This window comes from Bombus vancouverensis, chromosome 3 (genome assembly GCF_051014615.1).
Source record: "Bombus vancouverensis nearcticus chromosome 3, iyBomVanc1_principal, whole genome shotgun sequence".
Classification (NCBI taxonomy): domain Eukaryota; kingdom Metazoa; phylum Arthropoda; class Insecta; order Hymenoptera; family Apidae; genus Bombus; species Bombus vancouverensis.
Genome location: NC_134913.1, coordinates 20304436 through 20328518, shown reverse-complemented (window position 1 = coordinate 20328518; position 24083 = coordinate 20304436). Strand labels below are relative to the sequence as shown.

Sequence of the window (24083 nt, the reverse complement as noted above, 5' to 3'; positions counted from 1 at the left end):
TGTTGAACAAGTATTTTCAAATTAATACCGTCTGCGAGGAAAGGTAACGTAAGGAGAGGTACGTGTATCGTAAAATTTGTACCGTTTAAAGGCAGAGTCTGGTCGCACGCTCGGTCGCAGCGACATTGCCGTAATACGGCGAAAAATGATTTAAAGTTTTTGCCATGTTACCAGGTCGTAAGGACGCGCGTTTAAACGGCCAACGGATCCCGCTAACGAAATATCTAGAGTACCGTGCTACTCTCGTATCAGAAAATATCTGTAAACACGAGCGTATCGACATTCAGAGTCACGATCGACCAAGAAAATTAACTGCCGAACCATTAGGCTTTCAACGTGAATTCCATTGCCCGCAAAGAATACTTGGCTGCGGTGGAAATCTCTGGTCAGACGGTAGCGTTCGATTTTCGTCGAACGAGAATTCCACTTTTATTAGCGTCGTTTTACGACGGAGTACGCGCGGCAGGTGTCCGCGTCGCGTAATCGTCCGTGTTAAATAATCGGCGAGAGAACGAGATCAATTAGAAACGGGTAGCGACGTTCATCCTGCACCGCGTCATTTTTCTTTCGTGCGCTCGCCACTTGCAAATACGTAAAGGGCATCCGCTCGGAATTTTTCGTCGAGCCGGTCGTAATTTGGCAAGCCGCGTTGGAAATTTATTTTATACGGAGCGATTTATCGTCTTCGTTGAAACGTCGAGCGATCGCAAGCGTTCGTAGCCACGCGACCGATCGAGCTTCGTCTCTGAAATGCCCGGGCTAACCGGCTGCTGCGACTGCCTCAAATTTTTACGCGTCTCCATCGAAAATACCTGAAAACGAAGGTCGACGACCCGAATCCAAACTGCTTTCGACGTGTCGCCTCTGTCTTTGACTCGATCGTCGACTTTGAATCGGCGCACCATCGTGCGCTTTCGAAGACGAAATTCCTGGCCTGATATTTGGCGAAACGGACGGACGGGGGGAAGAGGAATCGCACGAATTGTTGTTAAGGCGATGCCTCGAGAATATCGAAGACAGCGCTCGAAGCAATTCGAGTTTGGAAAAGTACACGCACGATGTTTGGGCTTCGTGGAATACGTAAAAGTGAAAACTCGCTGCATCCGAGCAACGAGCGAACCGTCGAACGCCAGGATAATTCGCGTGCGATCAAAATTTCCACGCTCGTATGTATAACGTACAGCGTATAGATACGGGCAACGTAATATCCGTTTTGAAAGGTTGTGTCGAGGATTGCGAAAGGAGGTCGAAGATCCCGGTTCGAGTGTCCGACTGGACGTTAATTTATTAGAGATCCGTAAGGCTGGTTTGTCACGTAAAAGCCGGCGTTACGTAACTGTCAATTAAATAATGGCTGGAAGCGTGCCGGCCGGTCGTTTTGTCGTTCGTTCGGTTAATCGCGTCCCCCGTGCATCCAATCTCGATTCGATCGATCTAATGGACACGTTCGAGCGTGACTATTTCCAAGATAATACCGGCGAATCGCGCGAAAAAGCGAATCGCCTTTCCATTCGTGTCACGTAAGTCGTCGCATTGTTTCGTCGGCGGTGAATTTTTACGAACTTCGACTCGAGATTCTCGATTCCTTCTCTTTCTCGTTGGAATTGTTTCCGCTAACCTGGTCGTTGCCAGAGAGCGCGCGCGTGTGTGTGTGTGTGTGTGTGTGTGTGTGAGAGAGAGAGAGAGGCGAAAATTTCTTACGTAGGCGAGAGAAGAGTCTCGACGATCTCGAGGAAGAAAGCTGGTGCCTAACCGACGATCCAAAAATTGCATCGGACGTTTCGGAATGGCGAAGGAGGACAGCCCCTGTGGCGGAACGCTCTCTCGCCCCCTCGTCGCCAACGTCTCGGATCGTAAAAAGCCGCGAAATTGGGTCGAAATTTCTAGGAAAGCGTTACGTCGACTCGTATCAGGCCGATTGTCGAGGCTGATTGCTTTGCCGAGATGGGCCGAGCTAGCTGGCACGGAGGTTGGCAAGAATGGCGAAGGCAGTTGGTGCGCGGCACGTGTGAGAGCGGGCAGGCTTGGATTCGCAGTTGGTAGGACTGGCTCTGACGCCCGTAAAACGGGGAGTACGACGACGCTGGAGGAGTCATGGACGAAGGAAGAGGACGCGCGACGGGGGTGGAAGAGGATCGCTCGAGCGGCCGAGGAGGGGCCGAAAGGGCGGTATGAATGAACGATCGATAGATATATAGTTACTTGCTGCCAGGTATCCACCTCTCCGTGTATTTTCTCGGCAGACGCGAGACTATTCTTCCCAAAAGAATCTCGATTCCCTTCCAACGACGTGGCTTTTATCCTCGGGGTTTGCCTACAACGGGATTAAACTCGCCTGTGTATCTTCGACAGGTTTTTTTCCTTCCGAACGGTTTTCTTCTCTCAAAACGCAGACTCCTCTCTGTTCGCTGCGCTCTATTTTTTCCTTCTTTCGCTCTTTCGCCACTTTAATCGACCGTTCGACGCGAACCTCGCAGGAAGTTGCCTGGTTATGAGGCGCGTGTCATTCCATTTTGCGAGTTGGCTTGGTCGAGCGAAGATTTATTCGTTCGAAACTGTCCAACGACGGAGGAAATAAACTCTAACTGTAGAAAGTGGCATCTCGATCGTGGTATCGCCAGAGTAATTACGAGTCGCTGTCGGTGACAGCGCGTAGATCGGTCGCGGCGTGTTTCGCGTTCGGTGGAAGCAGTCCGTTGGCCCGCGTAAGTACACCGACGTTACGCTGGCGATTCTACCATGAAACTAAATGGTTGCTCGGGCCGGAAACTTTGGCAACGGATCGGTCCGCTGTCAGAACGAACCGTGGCTCCGTAGAATCCGATCTCGTTTTGCGTTTCAAACGAACGGAGATTACGCTCGAATTTCATCGATCGCTTTTCAAAGCGATCGCTGTAAATGGGCAAATACGTTTTCACGGGCTGCGCGATCGCCAGCGTTCTTAGACACGCGAAAGAACGGAGCGCCGTACGACTCCCAACGACAAATTTAATAATTCGAAAGCCGGCACGAAGCCTTCGGTTCCGCCCTGTACCGGTGATCGACTAGATCGATATCGCGAAAGTTTCTTTGTGCAGCAGGTCAGCGGTAGGACGCGTAGTGTGCGTGCACACGTTTCGACTATACCAGGCTAGTTCGCACATACACGTCCTTCGTACATAATAAAGCTCGCATATTCCCTGGGGTCGACTATGCCACCGTAGGGATGCCTTTTACATCCATGATGATATCGCGCGCGCGCGTGCGTTTAATACTCACGGCTAGATCCGCTTCGTTCGTTTAACCTAATTGCCATCGTAGTTTCGTTGGATACAATGGGCGTCGGGCATACACGTACGTAGACATCGCGTGCAGTGTTTTTATTATCACCGGATAAAGAACCTCGAGGTTAGTTTCATCGGATCGGGCGCCGGAGAACGTTTCAGGAAAGAGGCGAGGGTGAAAGCGGCGAGGGTGAAAGCGGGGCGGTATCGTGGACGAGCGGCGCGTGGCCGTCAACATTTTCCGCGCAACTGCTACCCGTGTCTTTCGAACTCGTTGGTTTGCGAATCCGACAAAGTCAAAGGTCCTTTGCCTAAGTAGGAAAATCGTAGATCGGAGAGAGTCGAGCGAAACGTGGCAACCTCGACCGGCATTCGTCCACGTTTCCACGTTCTTATTTCCTGGAATATCGTGCGAGATGCGGAGAGTTGAAATTCCAGCGACAAAAGGGGCAAGCTGACATACGTAAGGCACGTTGCGTGGCGAAGGACGCGGGTTCTCGCTTCCCCTCTGCCGATGGCCAATGGCGCTCGAACGCTTGGTGACCTCGTGGCGTAGGCGAAAGAGAATCCTGCCAGCGAATGCGTATATTATTGCGTGTTTGCGTGTGTGCGTACGTACACTGCGCATACGTCGACTTCGCCTGTGTTCCGGCTCGTCCAACTCTCTTCCACTCCGCCCCACGCCTCTCGATCCTCCGTGCCCTCCTCTTGGCTCTCTTCTTCTATCTTTTCTCGTACCACTTGGCAAAAGCTGGAGACACCGAGTCGCCCCGGTTGACCTTACTATTGACAAGGGCGACATCCCTGATTTATAAACCTTGGGCAGCGTAAGCAAACGAGCGTCGCGTTCTACGATACGAATACGTGGTTAGAGCGGATGTAGAGACAAACGGGGGTGAGACTTTGTTCTTAAGAATTCTCCGTCCTCGCGCTCGTTCATCCGGAAGGGGTTGTTCGTCGTTCGACTCGCGTCTCTACGAACAGCGATAGGATTAACGGGGATCAACACCGGAGGGATACCGAAGTCGCACGTAGCGAGGAGTATCTCGGTGGAAGAAATCTTTCCGATCGAATTTGTACAGCGCTTCGCCGCGAAAGAAACGCAATTGATCCGGCGCTACGAGCGCGGTGGAAAGTTTGAGCAGCGGTAATTTATCGTGCGTCGTATCGGAAAAGTAAGAACGCTAATGTAAAAAACTGTGTCGGCGCTTCCTTCTCCCTCCTCCCGCGCGCTATCTCCACGATCTAAATAATCGTTTAAGTTACGTCGGTGTTATAACGTCATAGTTCAAGGATTTGAAAAGCGCGATTCAGCGTTCCAGCGACGCGTCTGGTTTCGTGGAACGTGGACGGCACGCGTCGCGTTCCCGCGTCCAACGATTCGCTTTCGGTTCGGCGAAGCCGACTAGCCGCGCTTTCAATTAGACGAATCGCGATTCATCGAAGGCCAAGAGTCGTATCATTCGTGCTAGAATGTTATAGTTCAAGGATCCCGTTGTCTACATCGAATGGCCTCGCCATCTATTTATTCGAGTTGCATTCCCCAGCGTTTTCTAGAATTCATCGCGTAACGACAATGCGAATCGACGCGCTCGAAACGTTGGAATTTGTCTCGGGATCGAGGTAAAATCTTTGGTCGAGAATGCTGCGTTGCACGATCAAGTAGAAAGAGATCGATTCGGAGCAGACGCGTCCTGCCAAAAGCGCTACGAGAAGCCGATACGTTTGGAAGGTGCGGTAGAAAGGGCAGCGCTTGGCACGTCCGGTCTTTTAAGTAGTACAAGTACGTGCGTGGTCGGACTAGCGAGAACAGCTACGGAAACGAGTTTGGCACACGCGTTACCGTAAGTACCGACTTTGCGCTCGTAGTTTCTTTAATGGGTCGTTGGAATATTCAAACCTTCGCGAACATTATCATTTACAGCTTTCCCCGTTGCGATTGGCGAGATTTACAACGCAACGATAACGTTCCGCCAAGCCGAACGTCGCGAAATTTTAATAAAAAAAAAGGGGAAAAAAGTGGCAACGTCCGTCGGGTTGATATCGAACATTCTCCGGTTACGGGTCCCTTGTACGTATAAAATTTTAGTTGAAAATATTTGAGATAGATTGGTAGGTCAACCGGTCAACTTCGAAGGGGAAAAGCGGCACGGTAAATCATCGGACTAGTTGTTTGACGCGCGCCAACTTCCCGGCGAAATCTAAATTCGATTTTCCAACTTTATCGCTGTGAAAACAAACTCGTAATCGTTTCCACGTCGAGATATTGCGCGGAATTTGCACGAGTACGTCGCGTTATCGCATCATCCATTGACTCGGCAAAAATTGTTTTTAGTCGCAGAAATTTCTAGGAATTATACGTGTAACCGAATTTGCATATTCTAATTAGCATCCCTCGGCGAACAGTGAACGGTCGGTTAATCGGTTCCCCTTATCAATGAATACGAGCTTCTTGGAACGGTTGTTTCACGGTCGCGTGTTTCGCTCATTCACTCGCGTCAGTCACCAAATCATCCGTTCGAATACGTGGAACGACCGTTGCCGCCTCGTGCTTTATTTTCCGATTCACGAAACCTTCCTTCGACCTCCCGCCACCTTCCTCCCGCCTCTTTCTTCCGCTGCGAGTCACGTAGGATTTCGCAATCCTCGAGCTGCCACGCGCGTTTCCCGCCGACCGCCGCGATACGCGTAGGAGGAAATTTCGAGAGGTAGCCAGCAACGTCACCTCTGTAATGCCTGTCTTTGGTTACGTGTCCTAGGTTCGATAGGAATCGAACGGCAACGTCTCGCCAACGTTCGGCTTCGCTGGACGAAAATAGGTCACTCGGGTCCTAGATACATAGGTATCGAAGTGGTTCGTCTTTGGTAGCTCCGTACGTATCGTCGATCAACGGCCGATTTTACCGATGTCCGCTCTAACCGAGGAATCGAGGGAGGACGAAGCGGCGGCTGATCTTCTCTGGAGCTCTAAAACGAAACGTATCCGCACTGGTTGGTGCAACTTCTTCGGAAATGGCGTGTGTGGCGAGGAGCGTGGGCGTGGGACGAGTCAGACGTCTGGCCATGACGTTGTTCCATCCCCTTCCCTTCTCTTTCTCTCGATTCCTCCTTCTCGGTCGCTGTTCGTCCGAAAGAGTTAAAATCATAGATGCGCGTCTCGCAGCAGCGTTTCGAGACGTTCTCGGGCGCCAGACGATCTCGCTCGTTTATAGCCGTCCCCTTTCGTCTCGACGTTACGAGCCACATAGTTATACGGCTTTATCCTCGGTCGTGACTGGTGCTCGAGCACTCGCCAATCTGGAGACACCCCTGCCAGGAACCCTCTTTCCCTTGCCCGAACGTTCGCTCGTCCTTCTTTCAGATTCTCATTCACTTTTTTCCATCGCCGTTGCTCGTCGTCGAATCGGCAAACCGTCGGCCACCGCGAACGATCCAAACATCGTCCTCGCTAGGAATTTTTGTGTCGCGCAAATCGAATTAATTCTGCGATCTGATCGGATCGACTCGCACACGTCGAGCAGAGAACAGTTTCGATCGACAGTTTCTCGACTGTTGACAAGTTTACGCGAAGGATTTCTTCGCGTTTGGGAGTCAGGCGAATGTTTGCAGGGCCAGCGATCGCGCCTCTCTTTCGCGCGTTTGCCCTGGACTTGTCAGGGCTGTTTCGCGCCTCGGAAATCGTTTTTCGACTCGATATCACCGGCTGCGACATTCGATTTCATATGATTTATGGCATTCCACCGTGTAGTGTCAGTTAACCGGTCGTAAATTACCGCGACGATATCGATCTTTCGCGCGTAAATCAACTCGCATCATTTTCAAGTAGACGTGCAATTTGTTAAATCATTCGATGAAAATGAACGTTCGATTTTTCGTTACACTCGTTCGTAGCTTTCGATCTACGAAAGTACGTTCGAGGAACAAAGAGTCGAATACTCCATGGGACGATCTAACGTCTAATTCGTCGTAAGAAACTGCCTCCGAGAGTCTGTAATTCGGTGTGTATCGGAGCGTAACGGTTTCTCTCGAGTGTCCTTTACGATCGCGAGCAGAAGTTTATCTTCGGGACGTGGCTGTCGCAAGTTTGGAAAATCTCGAGGAAAATTTGAACGTTCGAAACGACGGCTGCTACAGTCGGAACGCGATTCGCGTTTTCGATCGACGCATCGCGGCGAAGCTAGAGTACGCGGTGTAATCGTTGCTGACCGACGAGCTGCTCTAAAACGCATGCGTTTAGACGCAGACGATGCGTTTATAGCAGCGACGACGAATAAACGCGTTAAAACGAACTCGTGTATCCGCTTTCTTCGCCACCGTGGTCAATTAAATTTGCATGTTACTGCCACTTTTGCAAACGCTTGTTGCCTACGCTCTACACGCGTGAATTTCTATTTTCTTCGATAAAAAAATTGCTTCCTCGCGATCGACGATTCATCCGCGAATATTCGATATCCGTTTGCTACTCGAAATTTCGTCTTCTTCCACGAACGTGACATTTTTGTCGTACTCGATAACAACGGCAGGATCATCGTCGATAATTTATTCTCGCCGCCCGAAATTTCGATTCTATCGGACGAGTGGCAAATTTCCGTTGCAATTAATAACATCGTCAGGTTAATACGAGAGTGATGTATATCGTAGGTATGTGACAAGAGTCGGCAGGAAGGTAGAGAAGTCGAGGGGATGCGGCTGCGATTAGGCAGTGCACGTAGATCGACGTACTCGCACACGAGGCACACGAGGTGCGCTCGTAAACGTACGCAGTGACATAACGCGCGATCGCAGAACAATTCGCCAGGGGTGGTGGTAGCGGCAGGGCAAGGGCGCGTTAGGGGAACGGAGGGGAAATGTCGAAACGAAACGGATACACGTATTCGTCGCACACGTGTACAGCTGACGTAACCCCGGTTTCTGGGGGCAAATAGACCGAAAGGTAATTTTACCGGGCTATGTAGGCGGTTATTATGGCTAGGTGGCTCTTTAACGCTGGCCTTCCCTCGCTTTCCAACACCCGTTTCTCACCGACGTCCGCCTGCGTTTACACGGGTTTAACGCGCAGACAATGCTATTAGCGCTATTTATGGTGCCTCAGCTTCGTATCAGGCTCCGTCCGCATTAGACCGTGGGTATTCCAATTGCGCTCCATCTCTCCGTCTCTCTCCTTTTTGTCCACCGGAGCGTAAATTTGGATAAAATCTGGCTTTGCCCGGTAACCGTGTTTTCGAAGGATCGGTATCGGCGAAGTTCCGAGATAATTTCGAGATTTCGCCGAGATTTCTATTAACGTTTTCGAATCGGACCTAACGACGTCGTCACGAGGCAGTCGTAATAGCGTCATCGATCTGTCCCTGTTTTTGCATCAGGGTAGTCGATGCATGTTCTTGGCGAACGATTCGGTAGGAATTCGCGTGGACGAAATACGGCGAAGTTAGAACCGACGCGAACTTCATCGCCGAGTAGTCGAGCAATCTACAGGCTGACGCAAAGTAGCAACGTATTGGTCGCTACGTTGGCAGCGATAGCTTCCGTTGACGAGAAGCTATCGCAACTACCGTTTCAGTGACGGTAGCGACGTCGCGCGACAGACACAGTCGTCCGTTGAATAAAGTCTGAATACGAGAGACGAGCCGAGAGACCGCGCGCAACCGGTGATTTCTATATCCTCGTTAAAAGAATCGATAACACCTGGCGTACTATCGATGGAGCAAGTATAGTATCCTTTGCGACATGGCAAAGTTGCGAGTCGAGGCGTCGAATAACGATTGACAGCAGCATTGACGTTCGACGTGTCTCTCCGCTTAACGTCGTGCAAATTTCATTTCCTATGGTAATTTCTCAAATAGAATGGTTTCCAGACGAACGTCGAACGTTCTTCCTGTCGTTAATTTCGGCTTCCACGCGTCCTACTCGTCGCTACGCGTTTGCAAATGGCATCTCGTCGTTGAACGAGGTGCTGGGAATTTCTTTCCTCTGGAAGTTTATCCGGTACACGTGACACAAAGTGTCGTAGCATCGGATAGGTGGTACCGCGTGACGCGTGTCCGTTGGCGAAAAGTCTTGGCACGCCGTGACCGGCTGATGCGATTACCGCGGTCGATCGAGTGCTGCCTGGAGCGTTTCGAATCGAATAATTAAGACGAACGTTATGCGGGGTGATCGCGTCGCTCGACGCCGAGCATAAGCGAACCGCTGCATCGAATTCCCCCGAATGCCGTTGCCCACGGCCGTACTACCTCGACCTAGATTTACGCACTCTAGCCACCGGTGTACTGGGACGCTTGGACGTTCGTACAACCGCGACTGGCCCAACGACACCAGCTTTTTCGCGTTTACGAACACGTACGGTCGATCGGCGGATCGCATCGTCGAACCCTAAACGCCTAGACCCAATGTTACAGTCGCGTTCGTGTCGTTGTTTGGTTCTATGGACACGTTGCCTCGTCGGAGGTAGTTCGAAATTTCGAAAACGCAAAAAAGGAAAATAGCCGTAGACAGGCGCGGTGGTAGATCGGAAGGAGGTAGTAGGCAAAAGCCGGTTGACGGAAGAATCCTGCGAAAACGTAGAGAGCAGGCTGGAAGGTACGCGGCCGGTAGTGGCGGTCGTGATGGTTGTGGCTCGGTTGACGTCACCGGACAAAATGGCGGAGAGGTGACGTCACCAGGAACCCCCTCTCTCTAGGTGGCTCCGCAACGTCGCCGACTGTAGCCTCGATATCGCGGAGATGCCAGAGAATCGAGGTGTGTGTGTCGGAGAGAAAACGCGACGGGGAGAGAGAGAGTGAGAGAGAGAGTGAGAAAGAGTGAGAGAGAGAGAGAGAAAGAGAGAAAACGCGAGGACGGTGGAGGTGTCGAACGGGTGGGCGCCGTGATGCTCGCGTCACAGCGCTTTCGGTGCTCCGGTGCTTTTTGGCAAGATCGTTTCGCGCATTTAGAGGGCGACATTAGCCGGCTTTTCGGGTAACGATCGCGGTCGCAGCGCGGCACAGCTGGCTGCCGGGAGACGCCCCGGAGACGCGTTCTCGTGGAGAGCGACGATCGCAGCCTGTGAACGAGTCGGCGACGATGCTTCGACCGGTGCTCGTAATCCTAAGGATCGTACGATCGGCATTGGTAGCGTGCACGTGGTGGAAAAATACGGGACGAGGCAAAGGGTAGGTAGACGGACGTTGGCAGAGGTTGAAAGGTAGGAAGGTAAGCAGCAGACAGCAAGATGCCGGACACACAGGCGGCAGATATACTGCGCACGTGGCGCAGAGCGGCGATTCGGCTGCGCGCCAGCCCGAATCCCTGCGACCCAGGGTGGTGCGACCGGCGCACTCGAGCTGCTGCGATTCTTAGTCGGCCGCCAATTTCATCCCCCTCTATCTTCTCATCCCTCTTGCCTGTTTTCTCGCTCTCTCGCTCTTCCTTCGCCCTCTACCCTTTCTTCCGCTCGAATATATTCCTCTCGACCGTTCTCGGTTTAACGTTAACCTCTATTCGGGCTGCGCCTCGTACCGCGTGGGAGCTGCTTCAAGGATGAATCAGGACTCGAGCGCGATAACGCCTACCCCCCACCCGCATCGCGCTTATTCCATATCGCGTTTTTCCAACCCTCGACGATTCCTCCGTGATTTCTCCACGATTTACCTTTCTCTTTCTTCGGACGAGTCTCGTCGCGCTTCTTCCGCCCGAGACTCCGCTTTTCGAGAGTAATCGCGACTGGCACGAGAAATCGAGAAATCGAACGTTCGCGATACCTTGCTCTCGCGGATGTTTGACTTTCGCTCGTAAACGGCACGCCTGCGCCGATTAGTCGCGTTATAGATATATCGTGCGATATTACCGTGCTTGTTTCGAGAGCGTCGAGGCTAGGAAGTTTCTCGTTGCGTGCAAACCCGGTTGCTTAAAAAGCACGACACGGTTGATATGGTTGATAAACTTGGCCCTAATTCGCTCGACTTTCTTTTACGCGTTACCGAAAACGCGTCGTTACGCCGGGAATAACGCCCACCTATAACCATGATGTGTACTGCAACGGCTAGAACGTCGAGACCGTTGGTCCGTCGATCGTTTGTAGAAATTAAGGGTAACAGGGATAGTCTCTCGTATCAGTGGCTGACTAAACGACTTCGGGAAGGGTTAACGCGAGAATCATGCACACCGATACAACGATTTTCAAGGAGATCCGTTATAGCGCGGCGTCACGTCTTTCATATTGATTTCCCGAAAGATATTAATAACTCTCGAGAAGTATCGTCGATAACTGATGAGCCATAATAAACTTTTAAGTGCCGTCCCAGTTGCTACGAATAGACACTAATCTCGATGCTTCTCGACGCTGGAACGCTGTTCCGTCGACTAGGACGTCGGACGAGACGCCGCCACACGTTTGCTTTCTTTTATAGCGTCCAGATAATTGTTCGTTGCCCGAGAGCAGAGATTCAAAGGACCGATCATCGAAAATCGAAACGAACGAATATCGCGCACCTCGAACGTTTTCTCGCGATAGTTCGGGTCGGAAAATTCGATATCGCGCGTATTTATACCCGCAACGAGATGAAAAAAATGGCCTTCTCTCACGACTGCTCCCTCGTTAGTTCACGATCTGGAATCGAAGGCCAATTATTTTTGCGTGCACCTTCCTTGTCCCGTTCGCCGGTTCGCGAACGTTCCATCTTCTTCGGGCCGCGTAACCCGACCAGCTATTTTCACGTTCCTTCGCGAATTTTTCTAAAGCAAATTCGCGAGCTCTGCAAATTCGTCGGTTCGATCGGTAAGAGCCAAGGATGGTATTTGTGCAGCAAAAATACGCCGTTCCACCTTCCTTCGTTCCCACGTTTCTCCGTCCCGGTAAACATTTTACGACCTTTCGCATTTAAGAACCGCGACGTTCCCCTCCGTTCTCCTCGACAAACTGGACGACGTGATCAATCGGTTACGGTCAACCAGACTTTAGGTTTTGCGTCGCTGGTCCGACCGTACGTCGGCCAATTCTAGCCAACTACGATCCGCGGCGCCCGATATATTCGATCGATAGGATTTCAGCCTTTCGCGGGAAATCGTCCACGCCGAAACGATCTCGAGTTCGTTGATCCCGTTGGTAACGAGTCCGTGGACTTTGCCCCGCGTCGCTCGCAGAAACGATCGAATCGCGAACATTCGGACGACGTAGCGCGCTTGGGCATGCGCGAACGAAACGATCGAGATCGTCGGAAAGACGAACGCGTCGAAGAGAGAGAGAGAGAGAGAGGCGAAAGAGCCCTTGTATTAATTACCGCGAAGAAAAAACACGGGTGGCCGGCGACACGAGGGTTTGGCACGGATCTCGGTGCTCCGGATCGCGGCTCGGTAACCGGTAACCGGTAAAAAGTCCTTTTGGACGGCGTTGCCTAGCATAAATCGCGATTAACCTTCGTCACGGGTTTTTAACTCGGATTTTTAGCTCGACGACGCAAAGTTAATTCGTCCTCTCGCAATTTCGAACGGGAGAGCAGCATGGTGTCGCGACTCGTTCCTCGGCAATTTACCGAGAAATCTCGGGGATCCTCGGGTCAGCAACGATTTCTATGGTGAATCGCTCGGAGGCACGACGTTCCTCGGGCTCGATCGCCAGCCATTCGCAGGAGCGAAACCCGGTTGCTCGTGCAGAATCGGCCGTTAACCGAGGCCGGTTTGTTCGACGGAGAAAAGCGCGAACGATTTCGACTCGACACGCGTCCGATCGGTTAAATCCCGAAAGTCTTCGCCCGTGCGTAATCGGCGATAGGTTACACCTGTTGCTGGCGTAACGATCATCGAGGCGGCTCGAACGAGGACCGAGCGGTGTTAGGCGATGCGACGCGTCGTTCTCCGCCGTCGAACTGTTCGGAGGCGGACCGTGCTAGCTCATTTTCGAGAGTACTATCGATCTTACCGATATACGGGCTACGCTCTATCAATTATTCGCGCTTCGATTTCAATAATTCAGAGACGTTCCGTCGGGCCGAACGGACGAACGAACAGTCAATCTGACAGGGAGTCGCTTGCAATTCTAACGCGCTTCCTTCGCGTTTAACCAGCCTGTCCGAGGGACCTCGTACGGAGAGGAAACGACGATTTTTGACGAGACGAGTTATTTCGATTTGCGCAAGACGGATTGGATTTCAAACGTAAACGGTCGAAAAGTCGACTTTCTGGTTCGAACGTGGTTAATTAAACGTTGACGCAACGAATGAGAGTATAACAGCGATGATTGCGTCGATAGGTAACGTTGTTATCGTTATTGCGACACCGTGGCTGACTGATAATGCCGTGTTGATGCGTTTCGCGTGTACGAGGTCGGCGTAGGTGGCAAATTACCGCTTGCATCGACAATGGACTTCGTATCTACGGCTTGATTAAATTAAATCGTTATTAATTGATCGACGAGATTGCGCGCATCCTCTCGTTTCGATTACGCTGTTCCTGTACGCGTAGAGCGTAGATTTGAGAAACGCCGAGGACATTGGGATTTTTAGATCCCGAGAAATCGTGGAAAACACGTGCCGGATGCCGGTCTCGTGGAATTTCAAGTCGTCGCAATCAGACTACGTTCGTAGTTTGCGTTGATCGAACGGTTCGAGCAACGGTTGTATCGACGAATCAATTGCACCGATTCGGTGAGTTGAAACGCGTTTACGCGATGTATCGTTTCACGCAGTTTCGCCAACTGTCGTAGTCTCTGCCGTATCACGAATCATCGTAAAGGATATAACCTAACAAACACGAAGATGGTACCCCGCTGGGGGTAGCCAGCCACATGATAATCAAACAACTAAAAAATTCTACCAAATGTCCAAATTGGACAAATTGTGAATGTGAAATATTAAACAAAAAAAAAAAAAAAAAAGAAACGAATCACGCAAAGACGTCTTGATCGACGAAGGTAAATCGCGAACCGAGTTACAAAGGGATACGACCGAACGAATTCGATGTCGGATGTTAAAACGGCGAAACGTGGATACCATTTTTTAAAGGGCAAACTCGTCGTCGTTAGAAATTTTGCATTGTTCGATCACTCTCGTTGTAGAACGAAGGACATCGAAGGCATTCTCGAGTTCCAGCGTTGTCGGAAGAACTTAAGGAGCACTTTAGCGGGTTCGCAGGAACATCCCCGGTGTGACTACCGTCGATCCAGAATATATTTTTTCGCGCGTTGTGCAAATTCAGCAGCCAATCCTACTTTTCCTAGAATCGGTGAATTGAGAGAGGAAAGGTTGGCTAATCGAAATGCTTCTCTTATGGGTATCCGTTAGGTATCGTCGGAGAAACGTTGGATCGTCACAGAGGAACGATATCGACGGTAAACGATCTGCTCGCGGTTCGACGCAACAAGGAGTCGATCGTCCTGTTCGTAAACGAGCTAGATCTCGTTAAGGATGGAAACGCTGATCGCGGCTGAATAGAGAGAATCAAGGCTCGATGAATAGAACGTAATCTGGCAACGAGGCTAGCCAGCTACGTATCGAGCTAGAAGGCACGCAGCACGCGACAAAATGCACGGATGTCCTATGCGGTATCCTTGTCGCGAGTTATTGCATTACCGGCTACCTTGATTGCACTTTCCTACGAGTAGAAGCCACGCACGTGGCAGGCTTCTAGCTGCAAAAGTCTCGGCTAATGTAGTTAATTAGCCCCAGCGGCGTATTATATGCTCGCGCTGGCCATTAACGACCTCTCTGGCGAAACACTTGGCAACTACCATCCGACCAGGCGATTCTTATCCTCCGAAAAATAATCACGCTCTGTACGTATATTGCTGGCGTATTTGATCGCGTCGCAATGCCTCGGTAGCGTGACTTTGCATTTCTTATCTCGACAGGCGGAATCTCTCGCCGAAATTGCTCGATCGAATGTCGCGTATCACGAAAGTCGAACGCGATCGCGTCCGCTTCTCGCGGTCGCGTATTCGTTTCCGTGTTTGCCGGTGACACGCCGTGAACTACAAGTTTGCAAAATCGATGGTATCCTCTGGTGGCAAGGTGTGCTGTCACATACGCGTGCCCGATAACAGCATATCGTGAGTTTCGCTCGCTGGCTAACACCTTTTATCTTGCGTGATTTGCAGGTTGGCAGCGCAAGAGGCGGCACAAAGGGACCCTGGATACGCGAGTCAGTACAGGAGAAGGCCGAGGTTGGCCGGACTGAGTGGTCTCGGTGACTGGACTAGCTTTGGAGGGGAGGTAAGAGGCGAACTCGGAAAATCTACGTGCCAGTTTCTTTGCTTCGCCGCGGGGGGATCGGGTTATCCCTGGGCATTCGCCCCCCCCCCCCCCGAGGGCAGGTATCGTCCGTCTTGCTTGTTCGTGTCGTAGCGAGGAAACATTCGGTTTCTCGGGGATAAGCGGTCGTTATCGATCGGAAAAGAATCGCGTTCGGTTTATAGAGTATCGAGGAGGGATACAGATGGTAAGAAACGGGGGGTAGGATGAGATTAAACGGAAGGAAAACGTTGTAAACAGGTACCTGGTCTGGTGGACATGGCGCCAGGCCGGGATCAGGGCGGAGGGGCGGGTGGCGGTGGGGCAGGTGGCAAGGGCACTACGTCGTTGTTCATCCTGTCGGAGGATAACTGCATCAGGAAGCATACTCGCTTCATAATCGAATGGCCGCCCTTCGAGTACGCCGTCCTGCTCACCATCATCGCCAATTGCGTAGTCCTCGCCCTCGAGGAGCACCTGCCGAAGCAGGACAAAACCATACTCGCGCAGAAGCTCGAGGCCACGGAAATCTACTTCCTCGGGATCTTCTGCGTCGAGGCGAGCCTCAAGATCCTCGCCCTTGGCTTCGTCCTCCACCGTGGCTCCTATCTGCGCAACATCTGGAACATCATGGATTTCTTCGTCGTGGTGACCGGGTGAGCGAATCGTTTTCTATTATTCTACTCTACCGATACTCTCCCCTTTCTTCTCCGGGACGATCTTTGACAACGGGAGATCTCGCTTTTCCGTATTCCGTCGCTCTCGGTTCGAGTTCGAAAGCCTCGTCGATCGATTTCCGCGCGTGCGAGAAAGAGAGAGAGAGAGAGAGAGAGAGAGAGAGAGATGTAAAACAGCCGAGGAATACGGAAAACAGGGACCATCCTTAGTTAAAATTCGCGAAAGCTCATCGCTCGAGTTTTACGTACTTTCGTTTCCTTCTACTTTTCTCGTTACTTTGTTTCATCGCGAGCTCGCTCATCATTTCATTCTCCATCCCCCCCGTGTTCTTCTACTCCGTGCAAACGAACGAGCGCATTCTTGCTCTTTCCACTTTTTTCCATCCTCCGCTGTCTCTTTGTCTCTCTGTTCGTCGTTGGACGCTTCGTCCCGTAAGAAAACGCACGGAGAGGAAAACAGTGGACGAGGAGAATGGTCTCGTACTTGGTCAGGCTTTGATCGAATTTCCAGCGCGTTCCGTTTCGATGATTTCGCGTTAAACGACCACCTCTCTTATCCCTCCGATTACGCTCGCCTCGAGGAGCCCTGTTTACGGAGAAAGCCTTTCTTCGCGCGTCGTTCGCCGCGTCCTACGCATTTCGATTTCCTAGCCGACGATCGATTCGACGTCGAAGTGAGAAACGTTTACGCGCGAACGAATACTCGATTGAAATTCAACGACGACGCGACGAAAGGATCTTTCTCCGCATTGATTTAAGATTTAAGGAGATCGCACGTCGATCGGTTTTTTTCGGCCGAGCAGATAGATTCTAGAGTAATCCTTGGATTAGGTCGATGACCGTGTTCGCCGAAACAAACGTGGACGTCGACCTGCGTATGCTACGTTCCTTCAGGGTCCTCAGACCGCTAAAGCTGGTTTCGAAAATTCCAAGTGAGTCAGTCACAGTTCTGCGAAACGGCAAACGATACAAACGCCATAAGTAACAGTACAGAGTGCAGTAACAGAGAACAGTCGAGCAGCAGATTGATAACTAACTAACTAACTAACTAACTAACTAACTAATCCCCCGTTGTTCCTGGCAGTTTGTGTGCGTTCGACTAGTCTCCTTAGTTTTATATACGTTTCATCTTTCTATAACAGATTTATTAGTTTCTATCCTTTTAGTTTCCTTCTTTAGTTCTCCCGATTATTTATACACGTTTTTTCACGTCGTTTAAGCGTTCCGTTTTTTATCGTTGATTGACCACCACTTAGAGGCTATGGGTGTATTAGAAACAGTTGATTGACGCTAGATGATCGTTGGCAGTTTGATGATCGATATTAATTGAACATAATATCTATATATATATATATTCTGTGTCCACGTGGTTTGCGTAATTCGAGTGTCTTATACGTTATACATATATATATATATCTATGCGTATTATTGATATTCTACTGTCTCTATAGAGGACTTGCGTGAATTAGTCGCTAGTGTTATATTGCGTTACTATTTGCTCTATATCTTCTGTCGTTATGTTCAGTTTTGTGCACAAGTTATTCGTACATTTAGAGAGTTTCAAAGTCGACAAATTAGACACGTACATACGCACACGCATACACACACGCACGCGCACACACACACGCACACACACACACGCGCGCACACACACACAGACACACACACACACACACACAAGCACGCACGGACACGCACGCACACACTTACGTAACACACGAAGCGTACGGTGCGAATATACCGGCGCGTCGAGTCATCGACGAAATCTTTGACTTTTCATTAGGGAAGGAAAAGTTATCGGACGTGCGGTGAATTTTCGTTGCCGCGATGCGCGACGAGTATCTTTAATTCGCCGTTCGAATCTTTTTTCGTATTCTGCTCACGTAGCGTCTACCACGACAGGTGTATCGAAAATTTCGAGAAAATATTTCGCTCGCACACGACGCGATAATAAACGCCCGAAGACGAACGAACGACCGAAGCAAATTCGATTTAATCGGTGTAAACGGTCTCGCCGACGTTTCGATGCTCGTTGGACAGCGTACGGATTATATATACGTTAGACTTCTTTCGATTCGAAACTTGTCGCGTAACGCGGAATACGCACGCGTATACTTGATACACGTACACACGCAAAAAAATGAACACGAAACTACTGGCCTGCAGGTGTCTCTATATTTAGCAAACTCTATCTTTAGTCACAGTCACTGATTGATAGAATTGACTATACGTTGGTAAATAGGTACATGTTCTAGAACAGTAACGTATTCGAGCAAGCTCGTGTTTGCTAGAGAGTGGTACCTTTAGACATCCTCGAGAGACCGAGTCATAGTCCTACACAGACTTTTAGACTTCGACCGAGATATCCTCTCTCTTGTCTGCTTTCCCTTCGATCACGGTCCTCGAAATTTCTCTTCCCCACGATTACTCCGCAACACGAATCATAGCGTGCGAACGAATTCGGACTCCTCTTACCAAAAAGAAAAAGAGAAAAAGAAAAGAAAAAAAAAAAGAAAAAGAAAAAAAGAAAAAAAGATACCAGGATGCAAATTCAACGTTCGAGAATGAAATCAATTTTTCTTCCACGCTGACCAAGATTCTGCGATGATTCGACGAAGATTTCACGAAGATTTTACGAAGAATGCAAACTCTGCAGTATGGGAAATCTTCCTATTTCGCTTCTAATTTATAGACATTCCCAATTAGCGGTGTATTTTAGGGCCCGAGCAATCCCAGCTATATTTAGGACGCCAACGCTATCGACGATCCGTCGTGGTCGTTTCGAACGATAAAAGCAGAACGAAATAAGCGGATGATTAAACGAAACGATCCGTCGATATTTTTGCGATCGACAGAGAACAGGGGTAAAAGCTTTGTACGACGAACGAGTTGAACGACCGCGACGGATGTTACGTTTATTATCTTCGTGGAACTAGAGTTATAGTTAGCAGAGGATTGTATTCAACGGCATCTAGAATTAGAATCTCGCGTGAGTAACTTAATAAGAATTTCCTCTCTATCCAAGCGTCGAAATCCTCCTGATAAAAGAAATCATTAAACGTTTAATCTCTTAGCGTAGTTGCTCCATCCCGTCGAATCGTTAACCCGTCTCCATGCTTTCGATATTAAGCCGAATTGATCGAACTTGGAAACCGTTTTCTCCGCCTTTCGCGATTATAGTTTAAAGGGTGATCCAACGATGCGCTAATTCGATAAGCTAATCCGACGCTGTGAGAATCGAGAGTCGAGCTTTTTGTCTTTGAATTCGACCGTGTACGTACGATCGAGGTGCGCGAAGGGTTGACTTTCACGTTCAGTCGCCATCGATCGCGGCACATACGCGGAAATACACGACGAGTTAAAAGTTTTATTATTCGCGCCTTCGCTCAAAAGTCCTAGGGCTTCGAAAGTTATTGTATTTGCTTGAACATTGAAAAAAGGTGGAAAGTAGCGCGATACGTTGATAAGTTTATCGAAAGATTTAAACGAAAGATCGCGTTGTATTATCCGTTGTTTATATTTAACGTTATCGATGGTACAATTATTAACGATAGAAGATGTCTCCTAGTACTTTTGAGCGTATATCGGATCCGCTTATCAGCACGCAATTTAGTCATAGTCGGCATAGACGTAGTAAGAAACGGTAAAGAACGGTCGCGTTTAAAGTCGCCACTCGTAGAATTTCATCCCCTGTCCGGCCGACCTACATAGTTTGGAAAGGCTATAGAGAACGTACGTTGAGATAAAATTGATTTCGTGCGGTATATATTATAAAGAAGAAAAAGAAGCGAAGATATATCGGTCCCCGACGAGCTTCACCCCGATTAGACATTCTCCCATTTTCCCATCGGTTAGGTCATAGAACGCTAGTTACCACATAGTTGTGTAGCTTAAGTACTTAAGTAGCGTGAGTATTAGTGTAATAGAGTAGAAAGTAGTAAAGTGTGGCGGGGTGTGTGTGTTTTGGGGCAGGTTCATCACGGCGTTCTCGCAAGGCATAGAACTGGATATGGATCTGCGCACGTTGCGTGCGATACGCGTGTTGCGACCGCTCAAACTTGTCTCCGGCATACCGAGTGAGTAGCGTTTCAATACAATCGGCCATGAAAATCCAGCCGAATCGAACGAAACGGCCTCTCCGTCATTCTTCCTTTTTTTCTCTATTCTTTATTTTTTTTTTCTTTTTTTTTTCTTAAATTGTCACTCGCTCGTCAAATGTTTTGGCACTTTTCGAACGATCAGTTCGCTTTCGAGTCGCTATTGAAAATAATTTCCAGCCACGAAGAAAATTAAAGTATATCGCACGTTCGATTCCGTTCGGTATACGGAGCGAGCAAATTTTTTTCTTAGAAGAGAAAACGCGAAAACACGAGGCTCGGTGCTCGAGGAACGCGCATTCTGATTTCCCTCTGCCTCTGCAATTCGGATACTTCGGGGATCGATCGGATCTTCGATTCTTCGAAACGTTTCCATTGATCGATAGCTGCTACGTAGATCCGATTACGAGCGAACCGACGACTAAACGTTTCAGACATAAAGCTCGTAGTTCAGTTGTAGTATTAACGTTATTTGCAAGTATATATTTTTATATCTATATATCTACACGTAGATGCCTTGCAACGTTAGAACGACTATTTTGTTTTACGTAGCACCACCCAAATAGCTATATCTTTTGAGAGTTGTATGCTGTGTCCATGTAACAAGAACGAAGTATCTCAATTGTTTAGCCGCTGTGGATCCTCGTATCGATAATACAAACGCCTTTGTTTGAACACGATAGTCGAGCGTTGATTTCGTTTCGGGAGCTTCGCTTCGGGAAAAAAAGAAAAGAAAAAAGAAAAAAGAAAAAAGAAAAAAGAAAAAAAAGAGAAAAGACAGTACGGCACGCACGCTTCCCCGAGCAGCGAGGAAAAGTAAAGAGACGCGAAACGAGTAAAAAGAGAGTAAATAAACGCTTGGAGGGCGCGGTGGTTGGGCCTGAATTACTCCTGTCGAATTTCTTTCAAACAGGTCTCCAGGTGGTGCTCAAGTCTATTATCAAGGCAATGGCGCCGCTTCTGCAGATCGGTCTGCTGGTGCTCTTCGCCATCGTGATATTCGCCATCATCGGGCTCGAATTCTATTCGGGAACCCTGCATAAAACGTGTTACAGCATCAGGGATATCAGTGAGTAAACCGTGTCGAGAGAAGCGTTTCTTTTCTTTCGTTACCGATACGTTCGGAAAACAAGAGCCGGAGAGAGAAAGCGATCCGTCCAAGTACTAGAGTCGTTGACGAATGGAAAGGATGGAAGGAAAGAACGAAGGAGAACCGATCGGTCTGACGTTCACTCTGTTGTAGATGTAATCGTGAAGGAGGGCGAACAGGCGAGCCCGTGTAACACGGACAACAAATCCGAGGCGCCATTCGGGGCCCACGTGTGCGACGCGAACATCTCGACGTGCATGGATCACTGGGAGGGACCAAACTTCGGCATCACCAGCTTCGACAACATCGGATTCGCCATGCTCACTGTCTTCCAGTGCATCACTATGGAGGGCTGGACTGCCATATTGTACTGGGTAAAGCAAGAGATATGTCCCTCAGTGTTAAGAACTCTCTGTCTCTTTCTCTCTCTGTTTCCTATATACGTACGTTTCTCTGTTGCGTGTCGTCACGTCGCGCACGTATCCCGAGTCAACGCGTATCAAACTTTCTCCGTCTTCGCGTTTCCCCGTTCCACGTCCAGTCGACTCCCTTTGTTTCCCTGTGTTCGCATCCGTCGTTCGTTTTTGCCAAATTTCTCTCCTTCGGTTCGAAATCGACCGCACAACGAACGCTTGGTTTCGCCAAGGGGAAAAGCGACCTGGCGTTGCGAGTGGTCGTCGATTCGACGAGAGTACGTTCCATTCTCTCTGTCGTTTCACTTACCTACCGTATACACGTATACCTTTCTTCCATTGCTTGCCGTCGTTCGCTACTTTTAATACGTCTGTTGAAATTTCTAAATGTGATCGTATATTTTTACATCCCTTCGTAACCGTCCTTCTATCCTCGTCCGATCGTCCCTTGTCTGTGTGTCCGTGTTTATTTCTCACCCCCTTCTTTTCACTTTATATCTGTGTCTGTGCCCTATGACGTCTCGCTTCCGCCCGTTTCATTCTTGTTCGTCGGAACCGAAGAGAAATGCTTGCAGATGTTTTACAGCTAACACTGACCTACATGTTCACCTTGCTCAGTATAACACTGTCAGTTTCAGCCCTCTTTGCAAATCTTGGTGTTAATTGCATTTCTTTTTGTAAGCTTCGTACTCTGCGCTACCGGAACTCGAAGAACTTCGAACCACGCGATCCTCCGTCAGAGGATCTTGAATTTCTTCGATTCGGTTCCGCGCACAACGATCGATATCTTTCATTTCTCGGTACGATGGAAATTCCTTGTCTATTTTTTTTTATTTTTTTATTTTTTTTGTTTTTTTTTGGCAAATCGTATCTTACAAATAATACATGCCTGTTGTATGAGAAATGGCACTGCGATATCCATGAAACTGTTGACCGTTGTCTCTTTGTATAGTGTTAATATGTTCTCTCTTCTTTCTTTATTTTTTTTTTTTTTTTTTTCGTTTTCTAATCACTGTCACCTTAAGTGTTGTGTGTAATCAACTAGTCGTGTTACTCGCGATTCGTAACGCTGCACGATGAGCGTACGGATCGACGAGCGTGTACCTTGAGTTTCATTCTTACAACTTGAAACGAAATTGGCCTTCGCGACGAGGGAAATTAGTGCTGTTTCTTGCAAGGAAGAGTTAAAAACGAAAGCTTCGATTCTTAAGAGATAGATTCCCAGCGGGACGAGAACAATTGAGAAAGGGAAAGGTGGGAGGGGGGGGGGGGAGAGGAACGAAGGGTTAAATGTCTCGATGTTTGTACGTCGTATGCCAACTGTTTGGTTTCGATCATCGCGATCGATGCGCGTGACAGCTGCGTGGAATCGGTGACTCGCGCTCGCACACGTAACGTGGGCTTCACGTGGCTCTGGTCAAATTTGCAGACAAACGACGCTCTTGGCAGCACGTACAACTGGATTTACTTTATACCATTGATCGTCCTTGGCTCGTTCTTCATGCTGAACTTAGTTCTCGGTGTCCTGAGCGGGTGAGTATCTTCATTTTCGATTATCGCGATCCTCGTTCACGTTCTGTCTCTCTGATTTACCAATTTGCCGGATCTTTACGAATTTTACGAACGCGTAACGAATCCACGGTGAACGTTGAAACGTTATTTGCGTCCTTACCGAACTACGTAAAAGAGGACCTTGGTACTTGCGCGTCGAAGAAACGTGTCTCGTGGATTCGTCGCGTCGACGAGAATTCGTTTGTTCGAAGTACGAACGGCTCGACGACTCGGGTCAGGCCGTCGCGGTTCCAACGAAGAACGGCCGATTACGTTTCTTTCTGTTCGTCAGGGAGTTTTCGAACGAAAGAACACGCGTCGAGAGGCGGGCGGCTTATCAGAAAACAAAGAGAAAGCGTCTATTCACGACTGCGTTCAGTGCCTACTTAAAATGGATCACTCAAGCAGGTTTCGAAACGATCGATCTTTCCTTAAGTTCGTCGCGCTAGCCGTTTACTCGCTGGGCGAGTAGGCGAGTCGCCGGTAGCAGTAGTAGAGCCAGAGTAACGCGTCGTCGCGCTAACTACCTACCGCTAGTAGTACAACCTGTAGTTGTTCGCCCCGGTAGACGCCGCGTCGCGGCTAATACGATACGCGTTGCGTAAAACGTCTCGAATCGCCCCGTTTATAGAATCCTCGCTAGATCCGCTCGCTAGGTTAGAGTATACTCGGCGACAACCCGGATATTCGCTGGCTAAAGTAACGCGCTTAAAGAAAGAAAAGAGGAAAGGCGTATTTATGTGGAAACGATCCCCTGTCGCCCCATGTAACGCTGCTCTATCATCTTTGTAA

At 49.3% G+C, this 24083-nt stretch overlaps 1 protein-coding gene across 9 annotated transcripts in view; it reads left to right on the top strand.

Annotated features, from left to right (window-relative positions):
* Positions 1–15728: 15728 nt before the first annotated feature.
* The window catches only part of cac (calcium voltage-gated channel subunit cacophony), a 40369-nt gene continuing 32014 nt past the window's right edge, over positions 15729–24083 (top strand). For all 9 annotated transcript variants that reach the window (XM_076617297.1, XM_033328258.2, XM_033328261.2 and 6 more), the window contains exons 1-5: positions 15729–16119; positions 20113–20216; positions 21151–21306; positions 21481–21701; positions 23170–23273. In XM_076617297.1, the coding sequence (XP_076473412.1) occupies positions 15743–16119; positions 20113–20216; positions 21151–21306; positions 21481–21701; positions 23170–23273 (962 nt within the window). In that variant the 5' untranslated portion in view covers positions 15729–15742. The remainder of the gene's footprint in view (positions 16120–20112; positions 20217–21150; positions 21307–21480; positions 21702–23169; positions 23274–24083) is intronic.